Source organism: Corythoichthys intestinalis, chromosome 15 (assembly GCF_030265065.1).
Source record: "Corythoichthys intestinalis isolate RoL2023-P3 chromosome 15, ASM3026506v1, whole genome shotgun sequence".
Classification (NCBI taxonomy): domain Eukaryota; kingdom Metazoa; phylum Chordata; class Actinopteri; order Syngnathiformes; family Syngnathidae; genus Corythoichthys; species Corythoichthys intestinalis.
The window spans coordinates 50,083,468-50,109,605 of record NC_080409.1 but is presented as its reverse complement, the minus strand read 5'-3'; the positions used below and the strand labels follow the sequence as shown (position 1 = coordinate 50,109,605).

General features: G+C 38.8%; 2 protein-coding genes across 2 annotated transcripts in view; both read left to right on the top strand.

The window, feature by feature from the left end:
• Nucleotides 1–9,320: 9,320 nt before the first annotated feature.
• The window catches only part of evla (Enah/Vasp-like a), a 228,790-nt gene continuing 211,972 nt past the window's right edge, over nucleotides 9,321–26,138 (top strand). Inside the window, exon 1 of the mRNA XM_057859989.1 lies at nucleotides 9,321–9,433. The gene's annotated coding sequence lies outside the window, so the exon portion shown is untranslated. The remainder of the gene's footprint in view (nucleotides 9,434–26,138) is intronic.
• eml1 (EMAP like 1) overlaps nucleotides 10,585–26,138 on the top strand; it is a 135,314-nt gene continuing 119,760 nt past the window's right edge. Inside the window, exon 1 of the mRNA XM_057859979.1 lies at nucleotides 10,585–10,723. Coding sequence (XP_057715962.1) covers nucleotides 10,696–10,723 — 28 coding nt within the window. The 5' untranslated portion in view covers nucleotides 10,585–10,695. The remainder of the gene's footprint in view (nucleotides 10,724–26,138) is intronic.

The window sequence follows — 26,138 nt, the reverse complement described above, 5'->3', positions numbered from 1 at the left end:
GCACCAACTCTCACAATCAGTTCTCCCGGACAGTCTAGAACAAATGGCGGGACGGTCTGTCCCAACACAAGGAGCACCGGAGAATGCTCAATATCCAACTGATAATATGACAAGACTCTAAGAGCCCCTTTGACTCTGAGGAGGCAAAATCCACAACCCTCGTTGCCCGGACAACAGTAACTCCCGAATCCTCCTGTCCAATCCACAAACCAGTGGCGCCCCCAGAAATTTTTCATAGGTGTGGCCAGCTTGGGGTGGCCAAAACGAAAAGCCATAATTTCAGGTTTTCATTAAATTATTGCAGTAAAAGGTCAGGGGAAAACTATCAGAAAGACTTAAGGACACAGCTACTGATATATTTTGGTGTATTGTGTAGTATTTAATGTTACTAATGATTTAATGCCCAAAGTCCATAACTGTCCAGTCAACATTTTGAGTTCCACAATAATTCTGTTTTATTGTGTTATGTATATATTAGGCATAAGGTGTACATTTAACTAGGGCTGTCAAATGATTAAAATTTTTAGTCGAGTTAATCACAGCTTAAAAATTAATTAGGGCTGTCAAACGATTAAAATTTTTAATCGAGTTAATTACAGCTTAAAAATTAATTAATCGTAATTAATCGCAATTCAAACCATCTATAAAATATGCCATATTTTTCTGTAAATTATATATATTCTGTAAAATAAATTGTTCGAATGGAAAGATAAGACACAAGATGGATATATACAGTGGGGAGAACAAGTATTTGATACACTGCCAATGGAAAAATCCATTGGCAGTGTATCAAATACTTCTCCCCACTGTACATTCAACATACGGTACATAAGGACTGTAGTGGGCATTTCACTCTACTGTCATTTAAATCTGTCTATGCTGTCCTCACTCCGAAGCGTCTACTTTTTCCAAAGCTAGACAGCTAGTGAACGATGCCTTAATAATCAGACTTCCTTTTTCATCTGATTTATTAATAAAAAAGCCTCAAACCATTGTCCTCTTTAGACCGTCATAAAACTACAAAAAAAAAAGTACACAAGCATTGCATTAGCAACAACGTTAGCTTAGCACGCTATACAGGTTCACTAAACATAAACAAAAAGAGTCTCATACAAAAAATAGAACATTTCGCTTACTAACATAATATGTACATTCTTTACAACAACCATACTTACGGACAAATCTTGTCCAAGGATCATATAAGCACAACATTACAACGTAGGCTTCAGCCCGAGACGTCGTGCAGCCATATGAACTGGCAAGTAAAAAATAAACCATGTCGCAAGGCGACCACAAGAGTTCGCTGTTGTGCTGCAGCACAAAAAGCCTTGCTGTAAAACTTACCAAAAGGCAGAATACTGTCTGAGCGGGACATGTGCGTTAATTGCGTCAAATATTTTAACGTGATTAATTTAAAAAATTAATTACCGGGCGTTAACGCGATAATTTTGACAGCCCTAAAATTAATTAATCGTAATTAATCGCAATTCAAACCATGTCAAGCGGGGTGGCCAGTGAGGTGGCCAACCAATTTATAGGGGTGGCCGTGGCCACCCCTGGCCACCCCCTGGTGGCGCCACTGCCACAAACAGACAACAATCCCAAACACTCCCTTCTTCTTGCCCACGGCCCGCCCTGCTATGTACAACAAAAGAACAACTGGCTAACTTACATAGCAGAAGTCCGCTAGCTTAAATGCTATAAAATGCGAAGGTTTTTTTTTTTTTCTTCCATGCCCTTAACAAATGTTTCAAACAGATATACCCACAAAAAACAGCTAAATATACCTAGAAACTAAATTACAAATGCATTTGAAAAAAACATTAGCTCAAACAAATAAGCTTATTTTGGTCTTAACAGGGAGCAGCTGGATTCAGCCATGTGAAAGGAGGCAGACTAGAGGGCAGTGTATCCACCCAAATCAATACAACTAAATGCAAACACTTTTAAAACAAACCATTACAACGCCACTTAAACGAATACTCGATGCAGCTAAATTTAATTCGAATCTTTTTTTCTAATCAAATACTCGAATTAATCGTTGCAGCACTACACGTAACTCCACAAACTGGAGCTGTAACCTTAATTGCATACAAATACGTACACAAACATATATTGGTGGAAACAACTTACAGCCTTACATAGGCCAAACCAGAACACAGCTATCCTTTATCCAGTCAGATGTCTGGGTCTGCTTCTCAGTCACAGTCTCAGACCCAACGCTGCCACCAGAGGGCAGTGTATCCATCTTTTAAACAAAATACAATACTTTTGGATCGTTATTGTGGGGTACTTACGGGCTAAATCCGAATTTCGGGTTACATCGCCAGCGAACGAACGGAACTCATTCGTAACCCGTGGACTACATGTAATGGACAAACAGTTTTCAATACACTTGGCTGATTGTCTCTGCGTAAAATTAAAAAGTGCTTTAAAAAGAGTCTTGTAAATGTTCATTGCATCCTACATACTAAAACAAACAGCGCACTCTTGTTTATTTAAAACTATAAAACAGCACTTGCTCGCCGTCTTCTTGCATAGTTGCAACTTAACACTGTCTTGTTATCTACTGAGGCCTGAATGTCTGGAATGGCCAAGTGCTAGAAATTAACTTAATGGCTCACTGCAATTGTAAAAGCAGCAATTGTTTGTGTACTCTTGTCTGTGTTTAGGGACAATGAAGTGCAGCATCAACAGTCCCGTCCCCCCCTTTCAGGTTGTTAAACACATGGAACGCTGCGATTGAGCTCTCCGCCACAAGTCCCCAATTAGGGTTCTGCCCACAGCGTCATAAAACAGTTAGCGGATTCATTCAGAGGCTGTTAGATTTAACACTATTAAGAGTTCATTAGTTGCTGAATTCACGGGTGCTGCTGCCCTGAGAAAGTCATTAACAAAGAGCCATTAAACGGGCCCCCCTTTAATCACATGAATTAAGTACCCTTTGGCTATGTAAAAGCACAATGGGAGTTGTTTTTATTTTATTTTATACAGGCTCACTTCAATTCTTACATGTGGAATTTGATGTCCAATTAGTTCATACTGCAGGTTTTAACTTTAACATCCAGCCAAAATACAAACAGATTAACAGTATTCAGTGGTTTATTTGCAGACTAGATACTAAAACAGTAAAGGTTCTAAAGGAGCCATTTTGTAGCTTTTTACCACAATTTAAAACAATTCACAACATTTAATTCCTCTTCAACAAGTAAAACCCGGAATGTCATGTGACTCCCTGTTTTTTTCCTGAACTTTCCTCCTTTGTTCAAACTCTCAGAGAAATTAAGCAACCAGAGGTGACTGGTTTCAGCCGCTAAGTCATGCTCTGATTTTTACGCTTAATTTTCACCTAATTTCATGCTTTTTGCTTCCAGGTGACCTACTTTATCGCAAAAGTGAAGTTTGGATGTTGTATGAAGAAACACTTATTTCAAAGACAATCCGTTGCGGGCCACTTAAGATTTGTTTGGATTTGTTCCCCCAACATTAAAAATATAGGTGACTACCCCGATAGCAGGTGACTGTGCACCGGATCCGGCGTCAGCTCGCCAGATCCACATAGCAATCACGTTTGCTGAACGCCTCAGTGCGCCACATGTGGCGGGGACCATCAATCTGACAGTCCAAACCCGATAGCAGGTGACTGTGCGCCAGATCCGGTGTCAGCTCACCAGGTTCACTTAGCAATCATGTCTGCTGAACGCCTCAGTGCGCCAGATGCGGCCCGGATCATCAATCTGACAGTCCAAATGATAGGCCAGGCCCCCCCGGTGGCCGAAAAGTGTCATTTCATGTAATTGACTTTCCTATATATATAAAAATTGTAAAGCAATAAAACTGCAACAAAAATGAATGAAATGAACAAAAAAAAAGTTTATAATGGGTCAAAATTATTTTTCTAACAGATCATGTGACTAGCACCTTAGACGGACATTTGCTTTGCATATAATTTCCATTAAAAAAAAAAAAAAAAAAATTAGGAGAGGGCAATTTTATTTTTCAAATGATTTTTTTCTTTGATTGAAAATATATAAATTTTTTTGATTGAAGCAATTTTTGGGGGGATTGAATGATTTAGACACAAATTTCCTAATCATAATTTGGCCTAAACACAAAAAGGATTGCTTCAATCAAAGAAAACTTTTTCAATGAAAAATTAAGTGTTGAAATGCAAATTTTTCAATCTCAAATATTTTTTCGCATTCAAAAACGTTTTCTATGGTTTCAAATTTTCTTTTTTTGATTGAAGTGATTTTTTTCTTTTTTAAAAAATATTTTTTAAGCTACTTGTTTTTTGATTGAATAATAGACAAAAATGTCCTAGCAAAAATGTGGCCCAAACACAGATCCAAATTACTTAAATCAAAAAAGTTGCTTCAATTAAAAAAAAAAACTTGACTTCAATCCCCCCCAAAAATATATATCAATCAAAGAAAAATAGCTTTCACATGCGTTTTTTTTGTTATTTTTGCATTCAAACACATTATTTATTTTTTTTTTTTGAGCGATCTTATTGGTGTTGAAAATATATATTTTGATTGAAGCAACTTTTTTTTTTTTTTTATTGAAGCAACTTTTTTTTTGATTGAATAATAAAGCCACAAATCTATCTCCATATGGCTCCGATACAATTTTTGACGGTGGTAACTACATTGGCACAACACCGGCAGGCGTACCATATTCAACGGATGACGATCTTGATGAAAAGTATAGCTGTCCTAAGCAGCCTGATCTAGAATTCCCCTCAAGAATGATGGGAAACAAAAAACGCTCATTGTCAACTTATTATTATAAATATTCTTGTAAGTTAATTTTATTGCTGACACTGCGTTTCAGGGTCATCAACATGTTGTGCCCCGCACGCCCCAAAAGTCAAACTCCACCTCTGGGTTACAGACTGGGCCGGGGCGGTCCGTGCAGACCGACGCGTAAAAAAAAAATTGACAGTCAACGTGTGACGTCACAACAGCTCACACCCTGAAGGCGGGCATCTGCTGCGACACTAAACAGTTTGAAAAAAGACCTTTTGAACACCAAATTATTTTTTATACGGAAAATAATTACAGTACATCTGAAACAAATGATTATAAATACATACAGTGGAGAGAACAAGTATTTGATACACTGCCAATGAGAAAACTCATTGGCAGTGTATCAAATACTTGTTCTCCCCACTGTATTTGAGGGGAAAAGCATGTTATTTTGCCTCATTCAAATCTTAACATCTGAACATTTAAATATGTAAACTAAAGTGCAATCATATTCATAAATAAATGGCTTCTCGTTTTTGAAATGTAAATGAACCAATCTATTATGATAAAACAACAAAATCGTAATAACTGCATTTACCATCAAAGTGAAGTCTAACTGTAACTGCAGTCTTGAAACAAATCTGAATAAGGAAAAACATTGCAATAAAATAATGCAAACTGGTTAAACTTGAGAGTAGCTGAGATCTGTCATGACAGAGCATCATTTCAATGATATCTGGCGCCATCTAGCGTCATGAATGGGTATAATGTCCAGACCGCGAATGTAAGACGACCCCCACTTTTTCAGTCTTATTTCAATGCAAAACAAACACCGTCTTATATTCGGGCCAATACGGTAATTCTCCACTAGCACCTCCCACGCACATCAGATGATCCACTCGGGGGTCCCGTTTATGCTCATTGCACCCGGGCCCTTATCACATTTGTTCCGCTACTGTTGCAGAAGATTTCTGTACGTCCAGTCCATTTTGACTTGGAGGGTTGGAAGTGGGGATTCACTTCCAATTAAAATGGATTGGATGTCTGTCTACTTTAATGACAGTCAGTGAGTTAAGTGCTTGGACATTCTGTAAAATGTTAACTATCGGCAATAGTAAACCAGTTCAACACTGTTGACTGTTAAGTTTAAAGACGATGGTGCAATGTTAACATGCTGCAGATAAGCCTCACGCGACTCCCGTTTAACAATCTTATTTGATTTTACAAGTGTAAAAGAAGTTAGCCAATACTAACAAGCAGTCAACCACTGTTTATTGTGCTTGTCCTCATTAGGATTACAAGTAACTAAGGGCGTAGGTTTGGTCTTAATATTGGTAGGGACAATATAACTGCATAACCTGCATCTACACTTTTTGCTGGAGACAGGGCATTAATAAGACCAAACAGATTGGATGAATGGCAGTTAGGGCTACATTTCTCACCAATATGAACCTAATTAATTGATAGGTTAGATGATTAATGCAAAATAAATCTGTATTGACCTATACTAACTTTCACACTGCAAATTGATAACATCTTAATCTGATAATTTTTGTTATATCTAGTCAAATCATTTTCTCCATTTTTCTTGAGCAAGATATGTCAGTGAGTAAAATCGACTTGAAGCACTGCAGCAGTAGCAAAATTAGTGGAGTGTTCCCCACCTCCACAACATTGACGTCTTTTTACTAGGGCTGCCAAAATTATCGCGTTAACGGGCGGTAATTAATTTTTTAAATTAATCACGCTAAAATATTTGACGCAATTAACGCACATGCCCCACTCAAACAGATTAAAATGACAGTACAGTGTAATGCCCGCTTGTTACTTGTTTTTTGCTGTTTGGTGCCCTCTGCTGGCGCTTGGGTCCAACTGATTTTATGGGTTAGTACCATGAGTGAGCAATGTGTAATTATTGACATCAACAATGGCGGCCTACTAGTTTATTTTTTGATTGAAATTTTTACAAATTTTATCAAAACGAAAACATGAAGAGGGGTTTTAATATAAAATTTCTATAACTTGTACTAAAATTTATCTTTGAAGAACTACAAGTCTTTCTATCCATGGATCACTTTAAGAGAATGTTAATATTGTTAACGCCATTTTGTTGATTTATTGTTATAATACAGAAATACAGTACTTATGTAGTTTATGTTGAATGTATATATCCATCTTGTGTCTTATCTTTCCATTCCAACAATCATTTATAGAAAAATATGGCATATTTTATAGATGGTTTGAATTGCGATTAATTGTGATTAATTACGATTAATTAATTTTTAAGCTGTAATTAACTCGATTAAAAATTTTAATCGTTTGACACCCCTAATTTTTACATTACTTATATTGGCTGCTGCTGGCGGAAAAAATCTAATATCCCTCGTCTTTTAAGGGGCGTGGGAGGCGGCATGTTGTACTTTTTTCAGGCTGTAAATGGGTTTGTGTGTGTAGGGAGGGGGGGTCAAGTCATCAGCCAATGAAACGTGCGTTTGAGGGGAAAAATGGACTGGCACATTCAGCGAGTGAAAAGGGGTCAGTGTAAGTCTGAACATAAGGAAAGTACTGTAATTCAATTAATAATGGTAGGATCAATTCTTTCCTTACAACATATAGGAAGACAATCTAAATGATCTCAGATAACTGGAGTCATTATATAATGCAAATAAGGTTGCTTAAAAATTGGTGGGGATAATTTGAGCATCCTGAAAAGTTGGTAGTGTTATGTCCCTACCGTCCCTATGCAAACCTATCTATGCCCTTATCTCAGCTGACTTTTGGTATACTACGCCACACAGGTGAACTGGAGCTGAGATATAAATTTAAAAAAACAAAACAACCTCTGACTTCTCAACTGTGAGTCAAACATCCAAATCATTTTTGCACCACACTACCCTGTATTAACATTATAAGGTAAAATACTCAACTATCGGATACTCCAATGTTTGGGCTGCAAATGGCTCGCTCAAGTCTTTGTCTCAGTCAAGTACCCTTCATAATTTGGTGCATTAATTTAGCCGTTTTACCTCATAATATATAGAGGTAAACTAAAGTATTTAATCGTCGCACAGGCAGACTTGTCTATTTGCCTTAGTCAGAGAGGTCAAAGGGTCCTGACAGGGTGAAGGTTGGGGTTATGTTTGGAAAGACCCTCCAGCTCCTCTGCAAACAAGAGCTGGGGATCAAACAGCATCAGGGTGCTGTGTTACATCCAAATTCCGGGTTGGGAGAGGTGGGGGCAGGTCCGGTCGCAGATAATAGGCCCCCCCTACCTCCTACACACTTCTTCTTCTGCGATGTTGAAGCTCCAGATTAGCATTGTGTGGCAGCATTTAAGAGCTAACCTCTGCGACACTGCATTATTCCTAGAATGTGTTTTCCATCTGAACCCTCTCCAGTCACATGCCAGACCTTTCGCTCTTGCCGTAATCCTCTCAGTCAAGTGACAATGGGTCAGCTGAGTCCCTCAAGAACGGGTGAAGGGAGTGTAGCAGAGAGCTTTTGATTATTTATTATTATTATTATTTTTAATTCTATAATTTATTTACACTTCCCCCTTACTAAAGTTAATTTTTTTTTTTTTAAATAAATATAACAGAAACAGTAACAGTGGCAGTCAGATACCATTGTAATTCTTTTCAGGTCCTTCATTGTCAGACAGAAGCAGTACGGCACAACGTTACGCTAAAAAAATAAGTTAAAAATATAAAAATGGCTTACCTCTTTGTCCTCTGAAAGACCATGCCAACCCAACATAATGTTTACTGCATATGAAACGTGAATGGATTCACCGAGCTGGTGTTAAAGTCCGCGCAAGTTGATTCGGTCTTCACATTTTTTCCTCCCGAGTTTTTGGTTTCCGGAAGCGTATGAAGAAAACATCCTTCATGTGTCGTAATGTCTAGAGTCGTTTCCACAAGTTCCAAAAAAGCAATGCGTGATCGGCATGTTCGTTTTTGAAAGATTACCATCGAAAATGAGCACAAATTACATTGTGTTTATGCGAGGGCGGGTCTATAGTGTCCCACTTCGGCTTTACTTCCGCTTTACGATGCGACGTCACGGTCTAAAAATAGCCTGCGTGCGGTACGCCATTTGAGCATCCTGAAGAGTTATGTCCCTATCGTCCCTATGCAAACCTACGCCCTTGGTATTAGGTCTAGTGACGCCCCTGCTTTGGACTGTCATTTTTTGCGAGAATTCGCTTCATAGTCTTCTTATTTTCAAGCTGTGCTTGAACTTGGAAAACAATGTTGAACTCTGCCTAAAAAACACACCATTAGGATTATTTGTTCAAATGTCACTTGGGTATTTTGCTGGTATGTAGGCCACTGGAGAGTCGTGGCCTTAACCCAGTACTTCTCAAATGGTGGGGCGCGCCCCCCCAGGGGGGCGCAGAGCGATGCCAGGGGGGGCGCGAGTGACCTCGGGGAACATGCTTTTTTTTTTTTTTTTTTGCCGTACTAGAATAAAGTGTACTTGCACATCCACTCCGTGGGTGGCAGTGGCGCTCTCATTTTCAAAGTGCGTGCAGTATTTTTGAAGTAAGCAAGAGTACACGGAAGAGACTCATGCAGAGCTGGACTCACGCAGCGACCCACTGTCTTCTTCGGTTCTTACGTGTCCGGCCGAGAAGTGCCGTTTTCGGCTTGGGATCGTCACGACCACCGCCCTCACCTACGGTTCTCCCTCGGCCGCCGAGAATGCGCTTTTTTCGGGCCGTTTGCCTTTGACTTTTAATATAGTGGGAAATGAGGAAAGACCACTGTTTACTGAGTCTAAAAATGATTATAGCGGAGAAGCCAAATCAGTTAAGACGCCACTTGAAGACATTAGACCTCAATCTCATTGATAAGCCGCTTGATTGTTTTTCAGCGAAAATGTGCCGAATATTGCCAATTGTCACAATCGTCCCGCTTTGTCAGTGTTATATCAGTAAACCAGTGAGCACTGTGGTGAATCAGCGAAAATAAAAACTTTCCTTCTGTCCAAAGACTTTTTCCCCCCTTCTATTCAGTTTTGTTTTTTTTCGGTCAAATTTTTTGGCATGTTGTCCTGAAGAGTAAATGTTTCTAATCAATTTGAATTTGTTATTATTTACTGATTTTATTACATTTTATTTTTCAGTATCAAATGGTCAAAAATGTACCTTGAGTGTATTTTTACAGTTTGGATGTGACTTTTTTTTTTTTTTTTTTTTTTTACTTCAGGCAAATTGATGCGCGTTAAGTCTTTTCTGTTACAAGCAACACAATGTTAAAAAAGTTATACTTTATTATAAGTTGATCTATGTTACTTTTTTTCTTTAATAGAAAAAAAAGGACACAATGTTAGGCTGAGGCGTACTTATAATAGTAATATAGACGAATGATACTATTTACAGTGGCGGCAGAGAGTGGGGGGGGGGGGCGCGAAACATTTACGTCTTCCTTGGGGGGGCGTAACAGAAAATAATTGAGAAGCACTGCCTTAACCGTTGCTTGTTTATTAAGTTCTAGCGCCTCTCATAGGAAATTATAGTTAGTACAATCAGGGGGTTGTGGCCTATCTATTCCAATAGTTGCACCACATTGAAAAACACTGTCAAATTAACTGCCTTAGTATTTAAATAAGGGCGCGGTGAGGAAATTTGAGTGCTGAATATTTGTGGAAAAGTTGCATGCGAAATAATATCTGTCATATCTAAGGGAAATAGTATCCTGGTATCCTGAGGGTGGGGCTGTTGGTTACACATTTACTGCCCAATGGCGTGTAAAGGGATATTTGATTGACATGACTTCAGGCCAGTGCTGATTCTGTGCAGGGAGCTAAGAGAGAAACATAGGAGAGAGTGGGGTGTATAGTTAGAAAGTTATAATAGACTGGGGACACAGTGTAGTAGCTGGCAGGGGATATTAAAAGTTAAAGGCCACAAGAACAGTAAGTGGCTGTGTTGTCTGCGGCCATGTCTGATTGCGAAGGGCTTCCAATGGGTAAGTCAATCATTATGGAAAGTGTGTGACTGGGCATGAAGTGTCTAGCTGTCTAGTTTTCTCCATGGGTGTGTTTTTAACTCTTGGAAGTGTGTTTGAAGTGGGAAAGGGAGGGGGTAAGTAGTCTTGTGCCTACTCTGTTTTCAGCACAGTTCCCCACTGGGACATCTCCCAGCAAGTATTCAGCTTAGCTGGTTTGGTTTGGGCCCTTATATGGACACTTGGAGGCATTTCCAGAATAGAGATGGACTTTCAACATATTTACAGATGTTCATTAAATGCTGTCAGTCGGGCTAAACCATGAGGAAGGCTTATGCGTTTGACTTGGCAGCTCTCATGCTATTTTAGAGATGTGTGAAAAGATGACTTGCACTTGCAGGTGATTGCTTGTGTGTCTCAGCTGACCAAGAGTGAAGGTTTAATCCTTGCAGAAAGCAGCCAAGTTGAAAAAGGAGAACTAAATCTCCTTGTGCCATGGCTGAAAGATTAAGAGCAACAATCATTTGGGAAAAGAAACTTTCCCTTTTGGCTTATTGTTTTTCTCAGCCTCTCACTCTGGGTTTGACTCATGTTTCTTTCTGTTAACACTTTTCTTTATTAGCCCATCCATCTTCAAGTCCATTTGCAGCCTGTCTTGTGTCCTCCACTTAATCATTTCAGCAGGAAAACAGTTCAACTTTACTTACCTATTTGGGGTGTAATGGTAGACAAGTCACAGTTCGGTATGTACCTCCGTATGGGGTCACAGTTCTGTACAAGAAAAACACAGCATTTGAGAGTTTTTCTATTGAATAAAACTAAAAATCAGCTCTTATTAAAGTGCCTGTGACAGGATAAAACAGTCTTAAATAGCATTATTATGTGAATTAAAATCATGCTTTGAGACTATTTGACTATATACAACAATTTGGCAAAGCACAGATGACGAGAAATGAGTCTTTTAATCTGCCGTTTAGCCCTGCCTGTCATTATAGCTCTCTAGGGCCTCCAGCTGGGTGATGATGTGAGCAGAGTAACGATTTCTGCTGATTTAGAATTCAGCCCATTGAGGGGGAATATTTAGAACGAGGAAAATGTGACAGAGCAGCAAAATGTCATCATTATTTTAATCTCTCTACTCCTGTACTATTTTTACAGGATATTCTTTTTATCTAAGTATTTTCCCCCCAATTGATAAATAAATGGTATGGTCATGACAAACAAGTCTTGAGCTAAATGGAATATGAAATATTAAAAATACATTTATTCAGTACGACAGGGCAAAATTACTGCATAATGGTCAAAATTGCCAACTTCTTAAACCTCCCGAACGGTATTTTATACCACCGGAGTCAGTCCGGCTTTTGTCATTTCCTGCCCTGGCTTCGGAGATGGAGGAAAGAGCGTAAAGAAAACAGGAGGCGTGACAGCTAGGCGACATACTAACCCTAATGGAGCGGCTCTTTCAAGTCTCTTTTTCGCCTTTGGAAAACGAAAAATCACACAAAACTACCCCGACTCATGCCACATGCAGTGGCGGGGGTGATTGTCTTCACCGATTGGCCAGCCCCCGGCAGTGAGCAAGTTACTGCTCGTCATTCTGCTGCGGCCCTGGCAGGTAGGCAGTGCTTGTCGTCGGGACACAGAATGGAATCGAATATTTTTTTAATGTTGTTTGAGGCTAAGCTCAGGTGTGCTTCGAACACCTGCAGTTTCGGCGTGCTAAAAATGATCAAACATGATTTAGTTGAGTTTACTTTAATCTTGGACTCACAATATAAAACAATAAATAAATGAGGATCCAAGAACAAAAGAACAATTGGCTAACTTGCCTAGCAAAAGTCCGCTAGCTTAAATGTTATGAAATGCTAATGTTTACCAGATTGTTTCTGGTTCGCGCCAGATGGTTTAAATTTATTTTATTTCTGTCGATGTCCCTTTAGGGCCTCCGTAAGCGCCGATAAATTAAAAATGTCTTTTTGCTCTCTTCTTCTGTTCTTATAAATGTGAATCACAAAACGTTTTATGGATATCAGGCTAGAATGAAATCCTAACTGTAAAATGCAAACAATGGATTTTTTTTTTTTTTTTAACTGAACAATACAAAATATAAAAACATAAAACGTCAAATTAATTTAAATAGTTACAATATTACATTAATATATTTGGACAAAGACACAAAAATATATATCTATACATATATTTGGTAAATATTTCTAAATGAGCTTCAATTACGGACTTGCTTTTCTGTTTTGTCTGTATTAAGAGACTTAATAAATAATAAATAAATTTCAACTTCCATCAAGAATAATTTCAAACATTGGAAATTGGAATATCATCCAGTATGTTATATTTTTTATGAGTTAATTCAAGGTGCTGATGTCCTTTTTACCCAGCAATTTATTTGTTCTCCAGAAGATGGCAGTGTGAGCCAAATTTATGTTGAGTGTGCTACACAAGGAAGGCTTCATAAAGTGCGAGTCATTCAGGAGGAAACCATTTATAATAGCTGGACATGACTCGAAAAAATAGAAAAAAGGTAAGGAAAATGACAGCCATTTCAAAAGGTTTATTTGTAAAATTATAGAATGTAGAGAATTCATGTTAGCTATTATGCTAGCAAAGCTAAGCTGAGGGCTAACTTCAGCACAAACTCCACTCTGTTAGTGTCCTCTCTGTTTAGTCGAAATGGCACCCTGTTAAAAAAAAAGAAAAAAACAACAACATATGTGTCTGAATTGACGTTGTTTTGGTTTCTAAAATGTGCTGTGACTACGCAAGGGTATAAGCAGAAAGGCAGGATTGTGCAGAATCAAAAGGAGCATAAAGTTAAACAGACATTAAAATTTGGGCCATAAAATTACTCCGGCATCTACGTTATGAGGCTAACGATATGCAGTCTTTGAAAGTTTGGCGCACTCATACACTGCTGGCAAAAAGTATTGGGACCCTAGCAATTTTGTCAGATAATGCTCAATTTCTCCCAGAAAATGATTCCAATTACAAATACTTTGGGAGTAATATATCCATTTATTTTGCTTGCAATGAAAAAAACACAAAAGAGAATGTAAAAAAAAAAAAATCATCATTTTAAACAAAACTCAAAAAATATTGGCACCCTTTGAAAAATCATGTGATGCTTCTTTGTGTAATTAACAGCACCTGTTAAACTTACCTGTGGCACATAACAGATGGTGGCAATGTCTATATCACACGTGCAGGCAGTTAAAATGGATTAAAGTTGACTCAACCTCTGTCTTGTGTCCTTGTGTGTACCACATTTTGCATTCGCGAAAAGAAAGAAGACCAAAGAACTGTCTGAGGACTTGAGAAGCAAAATTGTGAGGAAGCATAGGCAATCTCAAGGCTACAACTCCATCTCCAAAGACCTGAATGTTCCTGTGTCTACTGTGCGCAGTGTCATCAGTTAGTGTAATGCCCATCGCACTGTGGCTAACCTCCCTAGATGTAGACGGAAAAGAAAAATTGATGAGAGATTTCAACGAAAGATTGTGCGGATGGTGGATAAAGAACCTTCACTAACATCCAAACAAGTTCAAGCTGTCCTGCAGTCCGAGGGTACAACAGTGTCAACACGCACTATCCGTCGGCGTCTGCATGAAAAGGGACTCTATTAGAGCTGGGAATCTTTGGGCACCTAACGATTCGATTACGATTACGATTCAGAGGCTCCGATTCGATTATAATACGATTATTGATGCACCCCCCTCTTTTTTTTTATTTTTTATTTTTTTAATAATGTAAATAAACTCCTATTTCAGTATCAAGTTAACATATACAGTAGAAGTAAAAAAATATACAAAAATAACAGTAAATAAGACACCCCAGTCCCCATTCTGTATCAGCAGCTTTAAACTACATTCAATTAATTTAATGTTGTGAATCAACCGTTAAAGTTGTTAAAATTGCTCCCGTTATTCCATAATTTCCCTTTTGTCTAATTTCGACATGTGAAAGTTTTAAAACTATTTTAAAGATAGATTCAAGTCAATATTTCACCGATTTAGGAGTATTTTAGATAAAAAGTTAATTAGGTTTGCTTGGAAGGTTCGCTACAACAGCCTTGCAAGGAAGTGTACTGCTTTAAGATGGCGGCCGTTTACTAACGCCCGCATCTAGCTTTTTGTAGATGTGCTGCTAACGCTACCAAATCTATTTATCATCTAGTCCTATATAAATGATATCTATCGTAACATTACGTGGATGTACTTTGTAGCAGCTTTTCGGCAGCAGTCAGGTATGTTGTTGTGTTTTTTTTTTTTTTATCTCGTGGCATGAGTTGAGCTAGAGCCGTGAGTTGAGCATTGACATTACCCGAGGGGCCGGGAATGAGAAGCATGATGTTTAGCTACTCTCGCTCCGCTCCTCATTGTCCCGAAGACCGCGCGGCGCACTGAGTGTATATTTCAATAATCGGAATTTGGATGTTTGTGAATCGTTCTCGAATCTTCCACGGCCGAATCGCGAATAATCTAAGAATCGGAAATTTTGCACACCTCTAGACTCTATGGTAGGATACCCAGGAAGACCCCACGTCTGACCCAGAGACATAAAAAAATCCAGGTTGGAGTTTGCCAAAACTTACCTAAGGAAGCCAAAAACGTTTTGAAAGAATGTTTTCTGGTCAGATGAGACAAAAGTAGAGCTTTTTGAGAAAATGCATCAACATAGAGTTTACAGGAAAAAATACGAGGCCTTCAAAGCTAATGTTTTGGGGTTGCTTTGCCTTCTCTGGCACTGGACTGCTTGACCGTGTGTATGCCATTATGAAGTCTGAAGACTACCAACAAATTTTGCAGCATACTGTAAGGCCCAGTGTGAGAAAGCTGAGTGTCCCTCAGAGGTCATGGGTCTTCCAGCAGAACAATGAACCCAAACACACTTCAGAAAACACAAGAGAATGGTTTAAGAGAAAGCACTGGAGACTTCTAAAGTGGCCAACAATGAGCCCAGACCTGAATTCCATAGAGCACCTGTGGAGAGATCTGAAAACGGCACCCTTCAAATCTCAGAGACTTGGAGCAGTTGGCCAAAGAATAATGGCCTAAATTCCAGCAGAGCTTTGTAAGAAACTCACTGATGGATACTGGAAGTGGTTGTTCGCAGTTATTTTGTCTAAAGGTTGTGCTACAAAGTATTAGGCTGGGGGTGCCAATTCTATTGTCCGGCCCAATTTTTGGAGTTTTGTGTGAAATGATAATGATTTATTAATTTTTTTCTGTTCTCTTTTGTGTTGTTTTTATCGCAAGCAAAATGAATGAAGCTATTACTACCAAAGTATTTGTAATTGCAATCATTTTCTGGGAGAAATTGAGCATTATCTGACAGAATTGCAGGGGTGCCAATACTTTTGTCTAGCAGTGTATAAATACAGGTAGTCCTCGGGTTACAACGTACCCGACTTGCTTGATTTTGACTTTACGACGCCGGAGTCTCCAGTCGTCATTTTGCCTTGACTAGATTCAAGAGATATAAATAGAGATGTAGGTGTCTTGACAACCTGTGTATATTGTAAAATTACGGTGGTAAGTGAGCATGTACTATCTTGCTGTAAACCAAAGACATTTGGTGATGCAGTTCCTCCAACTTCATGAAATGTGTGTTTAGGCTGCAGCGGAGGAGATGAATGGTTTCCACGGTAGTTTATTTTAGGCTTTATTGATTTAAGGTCCAACTCAAACTGACTTTGAAAGGATCAAGAGGAGGAAAAACTGGGTAGGGTGCAGAAAATCAAACAAAGCCTTCCTATTTATAACACTAGAAGAAGTGAAAGGAAAAGCAATATACGGACAGTGCAATGTGGGGACACGTGAGTTTCAGCTTTTGCAGAGAGAAGGAGAAAAAAGGTTGTTCAGGAAATAGGGGGGAGGGTCAACATGGATGTTTCAGCAGCCAAGTCAGATGTGATTAATGTTGCCACCGCTTGAGAGAGCACGGTCTTGTACACTCCGACATATACTGAGTGGTGGGTCCAAACAGGCAAACACCATAGATTAAAGTGTCTGGGTATTGTTTCCTTGAAATACTTCTGCAATAGAAAAAATTTCTATAGATAGGGTTGAGAAATGTGCAATTCCCGAGTTGTGGTTATGGCTCATTAACGAATAGATTGCAATCAAGAGAACTATATGCACTATATATTTGTAATTTATAGTGAGGATGAACAGTATTAAAGGTTGATACTAATTTGTTTCTCAAGGATGGCTTGGGAGGAATTGAATGATCCCCCCCTCGTAATTATAATGCTATTCTGCTCCGTTTCCTGTTCCTGAATCATATAATGTGCCCTTTACAGTAAAGGCCTTACACCAAACTGTTGTCATAGAAAAAATGACAACAATACAATTTCATGATTGCAGTGGCGCCACCCCTATAAATTGGCTGGCCACCCCACTGGCCACCCCGCTTGCCAGTATATCGTTAGATTGTTATAGCATCAGTTGTGTATTTCATCCCAAATGAATGCATTCATTTTGTTTGGTTAAATGTAGGGCTGTCAAATTTATCGCGTTAACGGGCGGTAATTTTTTAAAAAAATTAATCACGTGAAAATATTTATTGCAATTAACGCATTCGCAGTACGACTCCTTCACGCATTGCTGCAAACAGCCTACAAGAGGCAGTGTCAAGTAGAGCTGAAACGAATACTCGAGTAACTCGAGTTTAAAAACTGATCAGAGTAATTTTATTCACCTTGAGTAATCGTTTATTTTGACAGCTCTAAGCATCACGTTTTGCTCGGACTACTTTTAATGCGGGACAACGCGCTGATGTCACGTGTGTAGAGGAAGAAGCAAAAAAAAAAAAACCTTACTGCAGTAGACAGCCGCTACAAAGGACGCTGACGTTGCTAAATACTAGCCTGCACATGCTACGTTAGTTGCACGTAGCGTCTGATGAGTCTCATAGAGATCACATGTATGTTGAACTAGATGGGAAATGACAGACTAGGCCGCGTCTGGGCAGCGTTAGCAAACAGCCGCCATCTTATAGCAGTAGAGCGCTAAGCGCTAATAAAGAGCGCTAAGCGCTAATATATAAGATTAACGTTACTGTCACTACTAGCTCACGTAACGTTAGCCCTGCGGAGGGCTAGGTTTCTATTAATTAAGACCACTTTCGATGCGTGGCTAACGTGTCTTACATACAGGCTTTAACATAACATAGCGTTGTGGAGTGATGAGGGTGTCAAATAAAAACTCAATAATGCTAACTATTAATTTTAGCTCAGTAGTCATTGCTGGATAAAACACCAAGTAGCACTAGTCCCTAATGTGCTCCAATACAGCCTGTATCATACATTTATTTTGAACACTGCAAAAATTCAAACTCCTATCAGGACTTACAGTTTAGACTAACTTAAAACTTTATTAGAACTTAAAAATGGCTTGACACAAATAGAAATTCAATTGAAAAACGTGGGAAAAAATCCTAACTTTTAAGTGATGTGTGTTATCAGGCGTAAAGGCATTTTTAGGTGTGTGTGTGTGTATATATATATATATATATATATAGTGAATTTGTCTTTTTTTTTTTAATTCTAGTTACATCTGAGATGCAATTGTTGGCTGTTTTCAACAATATACATCAAAAATAAATACATTCATTGACTGAAAATGATAAAATGTCTTGTTTTCTCATGTATATCTATAATTGCTCTTCACCTAAAAATATGTTTGTTTTACCCGATTACTCAATTAATCGCTAGAATTTTCAGTCGATTACTCGATTACTAAAATATTCGATAGCGGCAGCCCTAGTGTCGAGTGGAGTAGATACAAGCAGTCATTGGGGCCGTGCTTTTAATTGGCAAAAGCTTTGTCATTTCTCCCACAGCAACTATAAATAGTGTGGGAAGCGACGTGGGGAAGAACAGGAGTTGAACTTTTTCTAAACAACCTGTAGAGGACCCAGACGCAGAGAAGATGTGGCATTTGCAGCCACCACACACAGTCATGGTTGCACCACTTCCCATCATGCATTTGGGCAGTTAAGTCGCTACAGTATCATTTACTGAAAGCTCAACAAATACACTAGATGGCAATATTTAGTCACAATATACAAACTCACATTTATCCTTTAAGAATTACATGTCTTTCTATCCGTGGATCCCTTTCACAGAGAGAACGTTAATAATGTTAATGCCATCTTGTGGATTTATTGTTATAATAAACAAATACGGTACTTATGTACAGTATGTTGAATGTATATATCTTTCCATTCCAACAATAATTTACAGAAAAATATGGCATTTTAGAGATGGTTTGAATTGCGATCAATTACGATGAATTAATTTTTAAGCTGTGATTAACTCGATTAAAAATTTTAATCGTTTGACAGCCCTAGTTAAATGTACACCTTATGCCTAATATATACATAACACAATAAAACCGAATTGTTGTGGAACTCAAATTTTTGACTGGACAGTTATGGATAATGCACATTAAATCATTAGTAACATCAAATATTACACAATACACCAAAGTATATCAGTTGCCGTGTCCTTAAGTCTTTCTGATAGTTTTCCCCTGACCTTTTTACTGCAATTATATAATGAAAACCTGACATTATGGCTTTTAGTTTTGGCCACCCCAAGATTTTAAGTGTCCTCATCTGGCCACCCCTATGAAAAATTTCTGGAGGCGCCACTGCATGATTGGTCGCTAGTTGTTTCCGTCCTTAATCTGACTTCTTATTCCAGATACAATTTAATTTTATTAAAATGTAAAAATAAAAATGAAACATTTTAAGTGGGAAATCAGGTAGTGCAGGTGACTCAAGGCAATCGTTGCAAAGTATTTGCGCTTCGAAGCGCATTTCTCAGTTCAAAAATTTCCAATACAGTACGTCTCTAAAACACCGTCACGGTCTGTGGTTAGTGTGATTTTCTTTTAATTCCATGTTGTGTCCTGTTTCTTGTTTCGTCCTCTGCTTCAGAATTACAGTGGTATGAAAAAGTATCTGAACCTTTTGGAATTTCTCACATTTGTGCATAAAATCACCATCAAATGTGATCTTTGTCAAAATCACACAGATAAAAAAAAAAAGTGTCTGCTTTAACTAAAACTACCCAAAAAATGATAAGTTTTCATATTTTAATGAAGATATTATGCAAACAATGACACAAGGGGGAAAAATAAGTAAGTGAACCATCACTTTTAATATATTGTGCCCCCCCCCCCCTTTGGTAGCAATAAGTCAACCAGACGCTTCCTGTAGCTGCAGATCAGTCTGGCACATCAATCAAGGCTAATCTTTGCCCATTCTTCTCTACAAAATTGCTGCAGTTCATTCAGATTCCTGGGATGTCTGACATGAATTGCTGTAAGTCATGCCACAGCATCTCAATGGGGTTCAAGTCTGGACCTTGACTTGGCCACTCCAGAACGTGTATTTTGTTCTTCTCAAACCATTCTGGAGTTGATTTACTTCTTCTTTTGGATCATTGTCTTGTTGCAGCATCCATCCTCTTTTTTTTTTTTAGCTTCAACTGTCTGACAGACTGCCTCAGGTTTTCCTGGAAAACATCCTAACAAACTTTTGAATTCATTCTTCCATTAATGATTGCAAGTTGTCCAGGCCCTGAGGCAGCAAAACAGTCCCAAATCATAATGCTCCCTCCACCATGCTTCACGGTGGGGATGAGATGTTGATGTTGGTGAGTTGTTCCATTTTTCCTCCACACATGACGTTGTGTGTTACTCCCAAACAATTCAACTTTGGTTTCATCAGTCCACAAAATATTTTGCCACAACTTCTGTGGAGTGTCCAAGTGCCTTTTTACGAACATTAATCGAGCAACAATATTTTTTTTAGACAGCAGTAGCTTCCACCTTGGAGTCCTCCCATGAACACCATTCTTGGCCATAGTTTTACATATAGTTGATGGAGCACAGAGATATTGGACTGTGCCAGTGATTTCTGTAAGTCTTTAGCAGTCACTCTATGGTTCTTTTTTTACCTCTCTGAGTATTCTGCGCTGAACTCTTGGCGTCATCTTTGGTGGACGGCCACTCCTTGGGAGAGAAGCAAAGGTGCCAAACTCTCTCCATTTGTAGACAACTTCTCTGACTGTCAATGGATGAACCTCCAGACTTTTAGAGATGGTTTTGTATCCTTTCCCAGCTTTTTACCAATCAACAATCCTTGATCAGGTCTTCAGACAGCTCTTTTGACCGAGCCATGATGCACATCAGACAATGCTTCTCATCAAGACATTTCTTACCAGATGTGTGTTTTATAGTGGGCAGGGCAGCTTTAAACCACTCATCAGTGATTGGGGACACACCTGACTTTTATAAAATATTTGGTAAAAATTGGTTTCAATTGCTCTTGAAGTCTCCTTAGGCAGAGGGTTCACTTACCGTATTGGCCCGTATATAAGGCAGTGTTTGTACCTGTATCCTTTCTGTAAACATTTGAACTTTCCACCTCTTAATCGCGATAAGGGGGACTTAGGTATTTATTGTTTACACCAGGGGTCTCAATCAAGCTTATTTCTGGTGTTTTTTCTATTGTAGCTGCTTGTGTTTGGAGACTTGACTTCTGGCACTCAAGTTTTTTCCCCTACTGAGCAGCAGGTGTCGCTGAGCCCCTCTACTGTAACAAAACACTCATAGACTGCCACACTTTGAGCTTCCCTTCATTGAAAGACCAGGTTTACCATTCAGGGTGAGGGTGTTCCATGTAGGCGGGGCTTGTTGAGTCAGTGTAACATCATATTAAGCGCACCTTAAACTTCCAAACTGATGGAAGGATGGTGTTTTATTTTTGTTTCTGGCTTTTGTACGACTGAATCAGCTAAAAATTTTGCTCTGCTCTCAAATATTCTTTAGGACTTGCTTATGAAATTGTACCACATTCTTCGACCAAATTTAATGTTTATAAGAATCGCTTTGAAGCCAGGGTGGATTAATGGTTATTGGTGTAAACCAGCCCAATAACCAGGACAGCACACAGATGGAGGCCGGATCATCCAGAGGATTGACCTTGTTCCCTCCCTCGTTCTGGATTTGGTTGTGTTTAATCCAGGCCCACTGCCAGACTGACTGATCATCTGTGGAATTTAAAGTCAGTATTTTTTTTTTTCTAAAGAAAAACAAACAAACAAATGTCTGCCTAGTTTGATCAGCCCATCATCTGACACACATCTTTCACCAGGCCCCGCCTTTTAAAGCCACGTACACTCTAACTCAGGGGTGGCCATTACGTCGATCGCAACGCTAGTGTGGGTAGCTCGCAGCATCCCCCCCCCAAAAAAAATTTTTTTTTAATTTTTTTTTTAAATGTACATAGTTAATTATGTTATGTGAGCAAACATAATTTACTGTCCATTTTTTATTTATATATTTTTTAATGTACACAGTTATTTGTGTTTTGTGGGCAACATGACCTCATATGTTGCTCACAAAGCATAATTACTGTAACTGTACATTTAAATTTTTTTCTTTTTTTTAGTTCACCCTCCTCTCTTAAGGTAGATCGCGGGAGGTTGTCTCATTTAAAAGTAGATCTTGGAGCAAAAAACTTTGAGCGCCCCTGCTCTAACTTGTCAGGGAAGTTCAAGTTTGAACTCCAAGACAAGTATCAACTCAATAGCTCAAATGAGAAATGAATCAAGACAGCCAAGGACTGCCTGCTTCGAATACTTTATAAAAAACATGATATATATCAAGGATCCAGCCAGGAGCTGTGAACACGCAGGAGTACATGACAATACACAAGTCAAGGGTCAATATGCTTGTTGAAAGGGCGTTGCTTACTATGAAATGATACCTACTATGAAACGAAAGTGAACCTTATTACTGTCCAACTCTGGTGAATTTCCACAGAAAAGCATCTTGAGTTATGACCTTGGGAACTTAGCCGTAGCTGGTACAAGAGGGAGTAAAATCAGATAAGGCAGTCCACTGAAACTCTTTGTATTATGTTCATAGAAATTTGTAGAGCGCACGAACATGAACAGATACAGTCACAGCACAAATGAATAGTTATTAGGCAGTTATGTGTTTTATAAGCATGAATAAAATATTCTTTCACATAACTCTAGGTGCAACTGTAGTGAGACTCACACTGAATCCTAAACAGCCGTTCATACAAAAGCTGTTGTTTTATTTTTTTTGTAATGTGTCTCTGCCAAACATTCACATAAAATGTAATTTAGTTCAGATTTCATCCGACTCACTTCTTTTTGATTATAAACCATCATTTTGAGAGATAAGATTTCTCTGTTTTGGCTAACTGTTGTTGTTTGTAGACATAATACAAAGCTAAGAGGGTTTGCATACATACCGAGTCACGCAAAAACAGATAGAGTTTGATAACTCAAGAAAATGCTGGTACAGCAAACGTCTCAAACATTTGTTGTGTTCAGTCTTGGGCTGCAGCTATCGATTATTTTAGTCGTCAGTTAATCAATTAACTAGTTAGTTCAAATAATCGACTAATCGGATACGGAACATAAAAAATTTAAATACCTGAGCTGAGCCGAGCCTCGAACGGTATAAAAAATAAATGAGGATCTAAATACAACAAAAGAACAATTGGTTAACTTACATAGCAAATGCTCAAATGCTATATAATGCTAACTTTTTTTTTTTTAACAATGCACTTAACAAATGGTTCAAACACATATTCCCACAAAATACGACTAAATATACCTGTAAACTAAATTACGAATGCATGCAAAAAACTTACCTCAAACATGTTGATCTTAACAGGGAGCAGCTGCATTCAGCCATGTGAAATACGGTAAGTTATTTCATATTGACTGTTGCCACTAGAGGGGAGTGTATCCGCTCAAATCAATAAAACTAAATGCAAACACTTTCAAAACAAACCATTACCACTCAATTTTAATTAAACGAATACTCGAAGCAGCAAAATTTAAGTCAAATCTTTTTTTTAATCGACGTTAATCGATTAATTGTTGCAGCACTAGTTAAGTATAGATCCAATTGAAGGGCTTTGGATGCTCTCATTCTCGAATGTTTACTACACGAGGACGTTATTATTACAAGAAGTGGGATATCATCATGCATATTTATTTCTGATTGTGTGTTCGCACGTGTGATTGTGTTTGTGTGAGAGGGACAGCCAGAGGGGAAACAGTAGGGAGGGGAGGCCTTCAGAGAGAAGGGCCCGGAGCAGCCTCGGTCCCACCACCTGCCACCCACTGTGTTGTTAGTGCGGGTCGGGGGACAAGCAAGGGTGGGGCTGGCAGTAGCGGGGGAGTAGATCAGATGCTTATCCTGATTCCAAATGTGCTCCAGAAAGAGATTTACAATAATCTGAGCCCATTTAAACAAAACACCTTACATGGCTGCCACAACAAAACCAATGGCTTGTTTGACGGTTGTGCTGTGATCTATGGAGATGAGCAATTGTAGAAAACTCATGAATTATATTGTATTTTTAAAGGGTACCACGGGTAGAAAGACATGTAGTTCTTAAAAGATAAATGTTAGTATGAGTTGTTAGTGGTGTCAACAATAATCGATGCAGCGATGCATCCCAATGCGGGGCATGGACGATTCGATTCGATGCGGGCAGCAAGCTGAATCGATTCAGCGCATTTTAAAATATATAAGTACGTTCAAAAATCTTCCCTGCACAATTCCGGTGATTCAACGGATTTGGTTTCCCCATTTGTATTATTATTCTCATGTTTCATTTTTTACACACCGCATACCTCTGGTCAAGTTTCCCATCAACCTCGTAGAAGCCAAAATGTCTCCAGATGTCTGCTTTTAATGTCTTAGGTGCATCAATAATCTTTCTCGCTCCCTCTTTCTCCGCTTCAGCCATTGTTATGTTATGTCCTATCTCTTAGAGGTTAGATCTTGTGCCCGAACCCGATTAACATTTTCGGGTCGGGTCGGGCCCAAAATGTTAAGCATTCACGTTCGGGTCGGGCCGCCGCGCCGGACAAATAAATTATTTTAAAAAACAAAAAAAAGGGATAAAACCGAGAGCAGGCTCTCTGTATTGTGCATTTGCTTGTGCACGCACATGGACGCCGTGACCCGCATGTTTTTTTTGTGTTTTTTTTTAATATTAAACTTTCCCGGCGTTATTTGGTTGTGTAAATGCTTTAATAATGATCATAAAAATATGTAGACTATTTAAACATTAAGAAAACTTGCGTTTTTTTCCTGCCAACTGAGAATTCGTTACGAAGGACACTTTTATTTATGCACACAAAGGCAACAGAAATGGGATCCTTTTGAATCTTCTTCTCTGTGTGTCTGCAAAACCCAAGTTTTTTTTTTTTTTTTTTTTTATATTAAACTTTCCCAGCGTTATTTGGTTGTGTAAGTGCTTTTATAATGATCATAAAAATATGTAGACTATTTAAACATTAAGAAAACTTGCGTTTTTTCTGCCAACTCGAAGAAATGAAAATAAATTGCTGCTGCTGCGTTTTTTTTCCTCGCGTCACTCCGACAAAAAAACCAAACCAAAAAAAAGAAAAAACGAGTTTTTGGGGCTGCGCCTGCAAATCTAGTTAATTGATCGGGCTCGGGCCGGGCTTCAATACCAGCGGGCCGTGTCGGGTCAGGCTGGATTTTTTAGGCCCGATCTAACCTCTATTGCACATATATAGTGGGCTAGGCCTACATTTTACTTTTGTTCTACATTGCAATTTAGTTGATGTTTTGTTTGCAACTTAACTGATCCCTAGATTGATATTGCGATAAAGATGCTGCTGCACTACAATATTTTCTTTATTATTTACTTGAGTATTTTTATTGATGGGTCGTTGTGACTAAAAAACAGTGACTGTTATTACTGATTTTGCACAGGAGTTCAGATGTTGCACTGTGTGAAAGGCTGCTACTGTGTGTAGAAAAAAGAGAAAGCCCTGGTCACAAGCACTAATTAAATGCTGTGATCTGTTTTTTTAATATATATATCTGAAAGTATTTTCATTTGACTTCAACCAGGAGTGTCACAAGAGCCAATAAAAAGTTGTTTAATGTCACACGGTCCCAGGCTTCAACTGGGTCTGTGTGCTTTGGTCAGATGAGACCAAGATTGAGCTTTTTGGCAACAAACACTCTAAGTGGGTCTGGCGTGCCACGAAAGATGCGCATGCTGAAAAGCACCTCATACCCACTGTCAAGTATGGGGGTGGGTCAGTGATGCTGTGGGGCTGTTTCGCTTCCAAAAGCCCTGGGAACCTTGTTAGGGTGCATGGCATCATGAATGCTTTGAAATACCAGGACATTTTAAATCAAAATCTGTTGCCCTCTGCCCGAAAACTGAAGATGGGTCGTCACTGGGTCTTTCAGCAAGACAATGACCCTAAACATATGGCCAAATCTACACAGAAATGGTTCACCAGACACAAAATCAAGCTTGTGAAACATTATAGGAGAAGATTAGGTGCTGTTTTGTTGCCAAATGGGGTTGT